The sequence below is a fragment of the Clupea harengus genome, chromosome 7, assembly GCF_900700415.2.
Source record: "Clupea harengus chromosome 7, Ch_v2.0.2, whole genome shotgun sequence".
NCBI lineage: Eukaryota > Metazoa > Chordata > Actinopteri > Clupeiformes > Clupeidae > Clupea > Clupea harengus.
The window spans coordinates 3,567,830-3,581,285 of record NC_045158.1 but is presented as its reverse complement, the minus strand read 5'-3'; the positions used below and the strand labels follow the sequence as shown (position 1 = coordinate 3,581,285).

At 39.3% G+C, this 13,456-nt stretch overlaps 1 protein-coding gene across 2 annotated transcripts; it reads left to right on the top strand.

The window, feature by feature from the left end:
- The first annotated feature begins 5,726 nt into the window (after positions 1-5,726).
- LOC105903594 (H-2 class II histocompatibility antigen, A-U alpha chain-like) lies at positions 5,727-9,431 on the top strand. 2 transcript variants are annotated; one of them, XM_042708198.1, is made up of 4 exons: positions 5,727-5,851; positions 6,378-6,626; positions 7,842-8,126; positions 8,296-9,431. In XM_042708198.1, exons 1-4 carry the CDS (start codon positions 5,794-5,796, stop codon positions 8,391-8,393), a joined length of 690 nt encoding a protein of 229 aa, XP_042564132.1. In that variant the 5' UTR covers positions 5,727-5,793; the 3' UTR covers positions 8,394-9,431. The 2 variants fall into 2 exon arrangements, with proteins under 2 accessions (XP_042564132.1, XP_031426055.1); XM_031570195.2 differs by having other exon boundaries at positions 5,733-5,851; positions 8,337-9,431.
- The last annotated feature ends 4,025 nt before the right edge of the window (positions 9,432-13,456 follow it).

Sequence of the window (13,456 nt, the reverse complement as noted above, 5' to 3'; positions counted from 1 at the left end):
GTACACAGAAACATTGCATGCAATGCCTGGCAAACACTACTGAGTAAATGAGGCCTATGACTTCAAGCCTACTTAGAACCCCTGGGCAAGGGCAGCGCTATTGATTTTGGGCCCCATGGGAGAAGATCGTCTTGGTCCCCAAACCTGCATGATGATGTATGTAGTACCTGTCCCCTCTTACAGCACCCATACACCTGGGGTGTTTACATACACCTTTAAGCCTCTAGTCAGATACAAATGATAAAGTCCTGTGGCCCCAAAATAGAGGAATATACAGTACTTTACTCCATACGCCCTGCGATTATCCATGAATGTCCATGAATGTTAATTGCAATTTGACTGTAATAAAGAAGAACGCTATCAAACATGCGGTGGAAATGTGGTGGAGGCCTTTCCTTGGCAACAAAAGATGTCATAACACCCAACTCATGCCATTGGTTCACTCATGAAAATGGCAAAGGATTAAAGGGACTTTCCGATTTAGTATGGTATTTCCACATCTGTGCTTGTGGTTAGGTTTGGCAGACAGCCTGGCACTGTGGCTCTTGCCAGAATAAGGAAACAGATACACACATTGACATTTCATTTCAGTGAATTACATATATATAGCCCCTCTCATCATTGTCCTGGATACTCATACATATCAATTAAATTCGATTTTATCTATATAGCGTCAAAACAGTAAAATTGTCTCACGACGCTCTACAGAGCCCAGAGCCACCTGCAGCCATTGAACATATTCATGATATATATTGGGCCTTGAGTATATTAAGGTCTGTCAGCTTTAAACAAATATTAACCACAATTTCAGTCAAAAACTGCATGTTTTTGGTTGTGGTTGCTAAGCACAAGAAGATATCATGAGTTTCATCTCAGTGTACTCAACAGTTGCTAGTCGCATTGACACTCCCCCAGCTGTGCTTTGAAGTGAAATGTGAAACTATATGTAACTTTCCCTTAAGCCAGCAGAATATCAACAGCCCTTAGTTATATGATTGTGTACATTTGGACAAGGACAGATTGGTAAAAGTGGTGGGATTCAGTGGAACACATAGTGAAAAACCGAAAAAAGTGTGATGCCATTATACCCTCATGTCTAAAGATTATAGAGTGTGGATCTTACCTTGTGTCTGTGATTATAGAACGCAGTATGTTACAATCAGGAGTCCTAAACAGTCCATGTTGTCAGGCTGAATAAATAGATTCATATGAACTCTTTTAACTGCATTTTGCCTTCTCCCTCCACAAAGAACAAAGAACTTCCAGCTCAAATCCTTATCAGACAGTAATCAACCAAGTACTTCTAAACCTCAATACATACAATAGGTCTATACCACTATCTTTACATTCTCGTTAGAAAAACACTCTCAGCATTTAGCCAATACCACCAACAATTCTACCCAATATATATCACGCATGTATTTCACCAACAGGCACAATATCGTTTTTTTTTTTTTTTTTTTATATATATATTTTTTTTTAAACATAAAAACACAATGAGACAAATATCTACAAACATGTATGAGAACAACAACAAACAGTTGACAGACCACAACAGGGGATGGGGGAAGGGTGCAAGGATGACACCTTAAGACAGAAGACATGACATTAAGCAGAAATAAGTTAGTGACTATGATACATGAAACATGAGAGCCTATGAATACCCCAGCAGAGAAGCTGCGTGCTCCATGCTCAAAAATTCCTTATAGTCCCTCAGCCATGATTCCTTAGTGAAGCAGGCTGGTTTGCGTTTCTTCCGATTTAGAAGGATGAGTCTCTTCGTGGCCAAACAGCCCAATGTCCAGCGCTGAACAGCAGTCCTTCCAACAACATTATCCGGCTTAAGGCCCAGTAGGCATATGTTGGGACCAACTGGAAGGTTTACATTTAAAGACTCTGACATAAGTTTCGTATTCTTAAAATGTAAACAATCAGCCCACGTGTGAAACTCACAGCTTACCGCCAACCAGGAGCAATCGCCAAAACATATTACTCTGCTTTATTCAACCTTTCAATGAACTTATTTATGTAATAACTACTTTATACCTTTCTAGTTACAATGATGTATCTTACCTGATATATCTCTCTGCACTCTTTGCACTACTTTCCTCGTGGACATCAAAACTGTCACAATCAATGCACACTGTAATATAGGACCAGATCTATCCTGTATCTGTATACACCCCACTCCCCAGGGGCGGCGCCAGGGGGGGGCTAGGGGGTGCTCTAGCTCCCCCTGGATTAGCCATAGCACCCCCATAGCACCCCCAAGAAAATAATGGTTTATTTATTTTTGTTATTTAATTTCATTCTGCGTTATTTATTGTGTGATAATAATATTTAACTCACAAAAGAAAATAATAACAGATTGCAATTGTTTTAGACACAGAGCAATCATTCTGTCATTGCCTATGACCCAACTTTCACGTCGCACGCTTGAATGTTGACGTTACCGGACGGTTGAGGGAGAAAGCGAACTAGTGCGTGGTAGTTTCAAGTGAATGTCAACAATGCATCGGTTTTTGCTACCTAAATGTCCATGTTTGGAAGAACGACTAAGAAACAAGAGTGACGTAGAAGAAGAAGAAATGCCAGGGATATCTGGTGTGGATTTTTAAGGAGAGGAACGTTGTGGTCAAGGAGGTCAACCCTCCACCACTACTGAGGGTGCTAACCATGGTGCTAGCAGCATCAGTGGCATTAGCATGAACGCTCAGGATGGTCCGAGAAGACCAAAACTCCAGAAATATATCCACCTTGCATGTTTGGAGTCCAACAAAAGAGTTTTTGTAAAAGCTGGTTGGGACAGTTTGCGTGGTTGGAGTTCAATGCAACTAAAGTATTGTTTGCTGTGTAACATTAATGAAAGCTGTCTGATTTGTTGCATGCATTGATTGCCCTGTGTCGCTGAAGACTCGTTTTGGTTGATTAGCAACAAAGATGCCCTTTTTTGCCGAAGATTTTAACTTTTTCCTCTTTTTTGGATTCTTTTGAAGCCGTCTTAAAAAAATCTGAGACTCTTTAGCCTAAGACAAGCCGTCTGTCTGTGTGCTAGGCAACATAAGGTTCTATGTGATTACTGATGATTGTGAACTGAAATAATATATAGCCTACCTTTTTCACGCATTTCTGACTCTTTGACTGTTTTAGTTAATTCTATCTGCTATTCCAAGAATAATTTCACTCTATCTGACATGGTAGTGGTCACCTGTCGCCCAACTTTAATCCTCACTACCACAAGTGTTTTAAAGTAAGTTAGGTATTTGGGATTGCGGACTCTATAACATGCTGTATGCCTTTTGTCAGTGACCGTCGCAGATGTGCGCGTCTGTCGGAAGAAGCCTAGATAATAATAATACAATCGGTTTGTTAGGCGCTTTTCATGGACCCCAAAGACGCTTCAGAGAGCAAACATGTAAAGTTGTTGTAGTAGAGAACCATGGGACACATAGGCTATCATCCTCATTTCATAGCACCCTCACTAAAACACCGAGCTCCCCCATAGCACCTGCAGAAAAAAATGTCTGGCGCCGCCACTGCCACTCCCTGTGAACATGTTCTCCCTATGTTTATTGTTTTTTACTGTGATTTATGTATGTATGTTTGTGAGTTAAGTGTATAAGCTACTGGATGACCTAAATTTTCCTTGGGATTAATAAAGTATCCATCTATCTATCTATCTATCTACCTTATATATGCTTGGAGCGTCTTTCACCCTCTCTTCCGTTACCCACGTGTTTTGTGTCTCAGTTAAATGCCACTTTCAAAGTGAACTCACTCGTTTGTCGAGTGAATCCACCTCTGTTTAGCAAAAAGTGCACTCCACAAATCACTTGTTTAAAACACCTTACACATGTCCATCATTTAGTCAATCCTCCGTCCGCATTTCTCACCGTTCAGCACGCCCACACGACAACTGCTCACCCAAATTTTTAAGAAATGTACTACACAAAGGTACCCAACAAACACAACATACACGGTAAAAGGAACGATTCACTTGAATTACAACATTACATGCATTACAACACCAACACAATAGCATGCCCGCAACCATTTTTTCACAGTATGGTGAACTGGTCGCCAATTATGTTGCAGAAAAAGTGCAGCTCATTCCACATTTCGCAATCAGAAGACGAGAAGGCCAAACACGTGTATCTGCGGTTTTGTTTATTGAAAGGCTCTAGGCTTTCAATAGAAGATGTCCATGGATGATCTCACATTCTACTCTAAACCCCCAAAACCCTAATTCCCCTGTATGAATGGCGCGTTCATCTTTTAAAAGTTATTTAGTCACACCCATCTATCTTTTCTTTGGTTGACCCCTCGGCCAACTAGATTTAACCTCCGCTATCTGACTTTCCCTCAACCGAACGTGTTACCTGTTTTGGCACCACGCCCACTTTATCACAGACTGCCTGAATAACGCCATGTATACTCTCATAAAATAATCCATGTTCATCAACTATTACAAATATTCCTTCACTTGCTGATTCATAATGTTGGCAAATTACACACATCATGCATATGTCACAATTTTCTGGGTTTACAGAGTTGGTTTACAGTTTGTTTTCCTGTGCATTCACACATAAGCCCCTGTGCTCCCCAGTGTGATTTGTAATTAGGTCTCAGTCTGAGCTGTTGCCCATTAATAAGGGATGACAGTTTGTGTTGTGAATGCAGTTGGTGATTAAATGGTTAAACTGTCCCATGTTTCAGTTTGGGGGAGCCAGCTCTGCCAGTGTGAAGCAGAGAAGTGAGTTTTCTGATGTGACTCCCAAAAATTGTGATTTCTAGAGCAGGTTTGATACTTAACTGTAAATCAGACCCTGACACTGCAGCAAGCAAATTGCCTTTAATCTGAATTTGGTAATAATATAAATTTGGTAATAAACATCAGGTATCGTGATAGTTCTTAACACAGAGATGCTGTGCAACTGAGACATATAACAAAGCTAGGATTCATCTATTGCTTCTCTTTTCGGTGTCTGAAATGCAGTCTGTGTGTCTGTCCAAGTTTGACCTCTGTGGTAAAATGGACAGGGCTGTTTCTATGCGTTTCTGATGCTGCCCTGATAGAATATGGTGGGAATGACACTGATACCACGGGAGAGCACATACTGATCACATGTATGCCTTGTCAGTGCTTAGGGTCTCTTTGGTTTAATTGCATACTAAATAAATAACTATAATGCATATTGCACTAAGATATGAAAAATAATGTTTGTTGAAAATGATTTTCAATACTGTTGAGCGTCATTCAAAATATTTGAGTTGTATGAGACACCCTGCATTTGAACTGATAGTTCTATCCTAATAGATAAGACATGTTATCACCTTAACTGCTGCCTACTTGAAAATCTTAATTCTGATTGAAGTTTTGGAGTATGGAACCCTTATATCCCTTCCCTTTGCTTTGGTCTCAGAGTGTATGCAGCAGGAAAAAGCCACAAAGATACTTTGATCAAATCAAACGGTGAGAAACAGTGGGTGGTTTCATTATAAATAAATTAGTTAATGAAAATCTGATGGAAACAAATAGTGAGTTACATATATTGTTTGTCATTAACTTACTAAAGACTTGACAGAAAACCTAAACTGAAATTTGACAGGAGTGTTCTCCCGGACACAGATGATGCACTGAGAAACAGGATTTTCTGATTGGTTGTTGGTTGTTGGGTGAGTGCGTCTCAGCTGAGTTTCTCTGTAGTCTGAGAGAGTAATGTCTTCCCTGTGCTCTCACTGTCTGTTCAACACTGAGACCCCTGCATCCTGCATCGGTTCCTGCATCCAAAGATGACTTTAACATGGATGTTACTGGTCCTTACTGGGATTATCTGCACAGAGACTAAGAGTGAGTATATTGACTCTTTTAGTTCACTGGGGTTTTCACATTCAGAATGCTGATGAAAGAAAACACTTGTGAATTATATACTATGAGCAACAAGTTCAATACTGCATAGAAAATGTAAGCATGAGTTGTTCACACATAATCTCTATGTGTTACTGTTACTGCCTCTCCGCCCATCTCAAATGAAATTAAATGTGAGATTAAAGTCCTGTATGACTACAGTTCACCATGGATAGAACTTCAGTATATGATGGTAATAGGTGTAGGGAAATCATAGTGTGTATGCTGAGGATAGGCTGCAAAATATCACAACGAGATAATTTATTAATTAGTCCTAATAAACGTCCTTACTGATTTCAGGGTTGGTGAAGAGTTACTGAGATAAAATGAAAGAATATTTATTTGTATTTATATAAATACCTCTACTGAGTGTTATGTGGATGAAGTGTTCCTATCACATACACATATTTACATGTATTTCATCAGCTTGTGCAGGGGTTTTAAAACTGTGTGTTGTTGTGTGTTCCAGTTGTACACGTGGATATTAACCTGAGGGGGTGCTCAGACTCAGATGGAGAGCACATGTATGCACTGGATGGGGAAGAGATGGGCCACGCAGACTTCACCAAGGGCAAATTCGTTATGACAATGCCTGAGTTTGCTGATCCGTATACATATGAGGATAGCGTATATGAGTTTGCAGTTGCAGAACAGAAACTCTGCAAACAGAATATGCAAATATTCACAGAAGCATACAAAAGTCCAGCAGAAGCAGAGGGTAAGTCTAAATAACGTCACTGTAAATAACCACATGGAAGGATTATTGTTTTGGGTTGATTGCCTGCTTTGTATTTGCCTTATTGGTTTTTGATGTGTGCGTTAAATGATCATTTATTATTTGAAAAATGTATAGAGGCCTTATGCCACCTTTGGTCTTATATATACAGAGGACTTTTATTTTGTAAGGGTATCACAAATTTGTTTTATGTGCCACGGCTGAATATGAACCTGTCAGTACGCTACGGATCTCGTTAAAGACAGCTGCATATGCATAAGATTGAGAAATTGTATAGTTTAATGGACCTGTATGAGACTTACGGTGGTGTTTTACCAGTTTATTGAAGATACTGTTACAAAAGGAAGAAAATAAAAAGAGTAATTTCACCAGCAGTAAAAGTCTAATTGCCACTATATGTACGGGGATCCATTACAGTAAGAGCTTCACCTCCAGCTAACCTGCTGCATCGAATACCTGCAGACACAACATCCACAAATTACATACACAACTCATATATATCAACTCTGGAAACACAGACAAGACAATAAGACCATAGTGTGCATCCCATGTAATTCAAATTGAAAATGCTGCGGGGGTAATCTCAACGGGTCTGGTAGTAACAGATACAAGAATGGTAGGGAGTGTGCAATGGGGTAGTATAGCCAGTTAAGGGATAGACAGTGGGTTGCCAAGATGGGGATCTTCCCAAATAGTGAGCCTGCATCGATGTTTGAAAAAGGTGTTATAACTCGTTTATAATGGCTTATTAATGACCTATAAAGGGTTTACAACCTAAGTAATAACCTAATTATAAACCTTTTATAAACCTTTATAAGGGGAGCCTTATTCTAAAGTGGTACCCTAAGGTGTACATGTTATCAGCATTGATGAGCTCCATGGAACACTCTCTTTGACACCCCTCTCTCACTCTCTCTCTTTGACACCCCTCTCTCACTCTCTCTCTTTGACACCCCTCTCTCTCTCCGTGGAACACTCTCTCATATCTCTTTCTACTGCAGTAATAACTGAGTCTCACTGCATGCAAAAGGACTGGAAGACAGCTACGCTTAGTCTCTGCCACATTGTATGTTTCTCTTAAGTACACAGTGTGTGTGTTTATTATTGGACACTGATGATAAATCAGTGAGCGTTTGTTGCACAGTAATGTCTTCCTGTCAGGGGGGAAACCATCTCACTCTTTTATGTCGTCCCCAGCCCCCCCCATGAGCTCCATCTACCCCAGACATGAGGTGAAGGTGGGCACTGACAACACCCTCATCTGTCTCATAACTGGGTTCTACCCTCCCCGGCTCACCGTGAGGTGGACCAGGAACAACAAGAACGTGACCCAGGGAGTGAGCAGCAGTCAGCTCCGTGTGAATGTTAATGACTTCTCCTACAACCAGTTCTTCACCCTGAAGTTCACCCCTCAGGAGGGGGACATCTACACCTGCACTGTGGAGCACCAGGCACTGGAGGGGCCCATGACAAGAGAGTTTGGTAAAGCATCTCATATTGCTATGTCTCAACAGAGGCCTTTATGACAATTCAACAGTTGCACCATTCACCTGTCCCATACATTGGGCTCTACTGATGTAAAAGTAGTTGTAGTCTTTAGATTACGGATCATGATTCATATATATAAATATTGATTGTGTGTGTTCCTCAGATGTTGAGGTGTGTGTGTGTGTGCATCTCTGTCTTCCTCAGATGTTGAGGTGTCAGAGCCCAGTCTTGGTCCCTCAGTGTTCTGTGGAGTGGGTCTGACTCTGGGACTGCTGGGAGTGGCTACCGGAACGTTCTTCCTCGTCAAGGGAAACCAGTGCAACTGAAACTGCATTCTAATGTGGCTTCCTATTCATTCCCATCAGATGAATGAAATGTAGATAATGCAATCCTGACATTCCCTGTTTCTCTGCCTCAGCCTTTATGTTGAAAGTTTAATGGAAGAATGAAACTTCACAATAACCCCTCTGTAAATCACTGTGTGTGCTCCTATTTTTACTTTGGTTTACTGTTAAATGTTTCTGAACCCATGTTTATGAGGTTTTGATGGATTCTACTTTGGAGTTTCAATTAATATTCTGTGGATTAATCCTGAATTATGATGTTTCCATAAAACATATTGGCCTTGTTTCCCATACAGAGATTAAGCCTTGTCATAGACTAAATAATGTATTAAACCCAAATTTCCCAGACATGGATTAACATAGACTTGCCCTAGTCTTGATTTAAACAATCAGATTTCCAGAGGAAAGATCAGAGCTAATCCAGATGTAAATGAAGCCTTTATGGAACACGCAGCTCACAGCTCAATTAAAAGAGTGTGGGTTATACAGTATCTATTTACTTAGACCAGTATCAGAATAACTAGGTAAGACTATGGAGGTAGATGGATGCAACACAAGTTAAGATTTGAGTTTAAAAATAATTAGTACATTTATTAATAAGTTTGAATGGATATATAAAATGTATGATATAAATAACAATAAATAAAATAAATGGATTGAAATAAATAAAATGCAATAAAGTGCAAAGTGCAGTGCAATAAATAACAATATCAGATAACAAATCCTAAGTCTTATTCAGGTGCACCCTTATCTAACTAAATCTAACATGTTATACAATTACACAAATAATTCATAAAATATCAATGTTCGATTAAAAACATTCACAGTGTTCAAAGTCAAAGTATTCAACGGTACGTATCAATGGTAAATTCAAAGTGTTTGTTAAAAGTTCAGTTCGATGTTGTATCAAGCACAAATACCAAGTGTTCATTAAAGTGTTCTGTTCAATGTTGAATCAAATGTAAATTCAAAGAGTTCATTCAAGTTCAGTTCAATGTTGTATCAAGCATAAATACCAAGTGTTCATTAAAGTGTTCTGTTCAATGTTGTATGAAATGTAAATTCAAAGTGTTCATTCAAGTTCAGTTCAATGTTGTATCAAAGTAAATTCAAAGTGTTCAAAGTTCTGGGTCGTCAGCAATGAAAGGGATTCACGTAAGTCATAGTCAGTCAAAGTCAAGTCAATTTGTCCTACCACTATGAAGTGAGGAGGGAAAGGGAAAGTTGGAGGGTTCAGATCCTGGGTATCGTTACGGGAAGCTCGCCATCAAATGTCGTCCATTAAAAAAAACCTGACCTGTAAATTTACAAGCCACAAACAATCGTGTATCTCACTTTACTGAAATCAACAAATGAATAAAACAAAACAAGTAAGTTTGATCCTAGTTGGTTTATGTAATCATTACGGGTAGGTATGCTAACATTACGTCTGGTTTTGTTATGCTAAAGCAGCCGTAGCACTTTATCAACCTAGCTTGGCTTAGTAATGGTCAACGGTCAAAATAACTCACAAAGTAGGGCTGAACGATTAATTGCATTAGCGATTAAATCACGATATGATAATTGCGACTTTCTAACCGCAACATGCGCGATTACAACATGGTCTAAAAAAAAAAAAAAAAAAGATGGTAAATCTTGCACACAGTGTTTAAAAAGTGCATGCCTTGTGTTTATACTTACACTGACTTTGTTTAAATTACTTAAATGCACAGTGGCAAAGCCACCAATTTGTTGTTCTTGTTTCTGTAATGAGCAGTTAAATAAAAATGTTAAATGTGGGAAAGAATATTTTACACTAAAAGTATCTAATATTGTGTTGGTCATATTTAAATCATTCATTACATTTTGTTGGGAAAAAAAAGAGGAGACAATAAAAAAGAAATCGCAATTGACCGATCGCGAAACTCCTCCCTAGAACGGCCCTCATCCAATCATACCTTAGCAACCGCTACTAAGAGAAGAAGGTCCGACAACTTTGAGGTCTGAGCAGCATGGTGAAACAGTGTGCCTACGGGAGTTGTAGCTCTGATACAGAGATTAGAGGGATGCGTCATTTTCCCCCCGCATTTCCAAAGCCCAAAACACAGGAGGAAAGGTGCCGGCGGTGGATTACACAGTGTGGGAGACCCCACTCCCAACTCAATATACCAAAAAACACACATATGTCTGCTCCAAAGTAAATGAAGCTGCTTGCAGATAGCTATCTATCTAGCGAACTACGCTATCGCTAGTTATGATAACTAACTATCTAGTTGAGAGAACATCCCCAAACAGTTATGGTTCATGACAACTTGCATTATTACCACTACAAGTACATAACTAGTCTCTCCAACTAAAGTGTTAATGTTAAAATCAAAATGTTAATGTTACCGTCAAAATGTTAACGTTACGGTCTGTAAAATTGCACGCTGTTCTATCCTAGCTAGCGATAGCAAACGCCAGCATTGAACAGAACTTTTAACAAACACTTTGTATTTATGCTTGATACAACATTGAACAGAACTTTTATCTAACACTTTGTATTTATGCTGCTGGCGTTTGCTATCGCTAGCTAGGATAGAACAGCGTGCAATTTTACAGACCGTAACGTTAACATTTTGACGGTAACATTAACATTTAGATTTTAACATTAACACTTTAGTTGGAGAGACTAGCTCGAGCTTAACATACTGTATCAATGTTGAACAAAAAGCCATTATGAAGTTTTTTTTTATTTTAATCTTTGTAGCATTTTGTGAATGGGCAACCTACTCCTAAGTATCCCAAGGTATGCATAAGGCACAACCTGAGAGCATTAACCTGGTAGCATTAGCCATAGCATTACATCAGGATCATCATTTTACAAGCAAGTTATCACTACAGTGACTGTGAAATACTTTCAGCAACATGCACACACATCCCTTGAACAATAACGTTACTAGCAGCTATCTTGATCCACACTGGTACATTACTGTACTGTTCTCTAGATTGTCACCATCCTAGCTAGCTAGATATATAGATACCTCCAGAGTCTCTCGCCAGCGACGGAATAAATCATAAGAATAAATAATCGTTGTAGGTTATTAGCTAGCTTGAAATATTATATACAGATCTTACCCAGTGGTGAAATAACATGACTATTCTACAAGGCTGTGCTGGTTGCATTTAATGAAGAGGTCGTGGGGCTTCTCATTTTTTTCATTGAGACCTGTATGCGTTTGCTTCGATTATTGTTGTGTCCACTTCGTTGTTGATCTTAATATTTTGGATATATCCTTCCACTGCATATTGCAGTCCCTTTTGCCTTGATCTGGAGGATATCGTGGAGGTATTACTCCAAAAATCATCACTCACACTGACAGCTATAGCGCTTGTCCCCGTACTCGCCATGGCTTTTGGCTTGACAGTTCCGGGAATTGTGTCGGACGTAGCAACAGTAACTAAGGGGGCGGGGCCCTGGCGACCGGTCAATTGCAATATTGGGGGAAGAAATCGCAATTAGATTATTTTCCCAAATCGTTCAGCCCTAAGCCCGAAGCCAGCATTCCGTTACCGTTGCGTTGCTGTTGAGTTATTTGTAATTCTTTATGTTCTGGGTATCTATGGCCATAAATACATCTGCATTAGTGTTTATTTATTTTTGTATCTAATCGTTTTCTTATCGTACAGTTCGTTTAGTTTGATAATTGCCTTCAATCCATTTGTTCAATATTCAGGCATTTTCATTTTCTCCGGTTAGGTTTTGTGTGTTGTGGGTCTTCTTTGGGGTTCTATATCAAATGTTTAAGTTATTCAATTATTCAAACTGAAAGTGTTCATAATAATTATTTACCTCTTATCTTCTTGTTAAATCCTCTACTCGTTTTTTCCACTCGTTCCACTTTATCGTTGCTAGTGTCTGTCTGAGTTTGGTCTAACTTGGTTGCCACGGTAACGAACTGAGCGCAGCTCTGATTGGTGGTTTAGGTTCTGAGGGTTCTAGGGGTATTACCCCTTTGTTGTCTGGGCTACATTTAAATAAACCTGGCCAGAGTTTGTATTACATCCTCACCTTCCTTATCACCATGGTGATGATCTGACTAGTCCTTGATTACCCAAGTGTGAGACTAGAAATAATTGATCTAAAGTTAAGCAACGTCTCAGAAAGTAATTTGTTTAGTGTGGATTAATTTAAGTAGAATTAGCCTTGTCCTGGGTTAATTTAAACCCTGAGCGGGACACCAGGCCATTATGAAATGTTATGTGTGATTTGAGTCTGGAAGAAAATAAGGCCAGTAAAGGTATAACTATATGAACAGTTTACTGAAGACATAAATCAGTGACTATATTTGAAATTATGACCTATCAAAAGGGAGCATACATACTGGTGATATTACTGGAATACTTTCCCTTTGCTCTAAAATGTCCCTACTAAATGTATAAATGCACATGCTAACATTTACAGTACATGTTGTGCATGTAAACATGACTCAGCATGACATTTAGACCATAACCTCTATAACCTACCAATGTGTCTCTGTGTTAGAATTAAATACTAGGGACAAAGAGGCAGAAGTGGAAATTAATAAGGAGGAAAAGATGATAAATAAGAAAAGCTGGTGAATGCAAGTCAAAAAGCACATGAAACCAGCAGGTAGACAAACACTTGGGTTATTAATAACAAATAGTAAATTGCTTCATGAAATATCTAATGTTATAGCAACTGCAGGTCAGTATAAGTCAAGATAAATAGGCTACAACAGTGAGTGGTAAGTTTATGTTACAGCTTTTTACGATTGCATGAACACTTAAATCAAATTATCAAAACCTTACACTCTGTGACGGTCGTGGTGCAACCGCACATGAACTGCGCACTTCTGCCCCACGTCTGCGACCACTAGCGCACCCAACAGACATGGTTTGCACACACACGCACACACAAACACTCATACCACTGATTACAATTGGATCCTACCCCAGTGAAACTGGCAGGGGGGACACCCAAAATGGTCTGGGCCACAC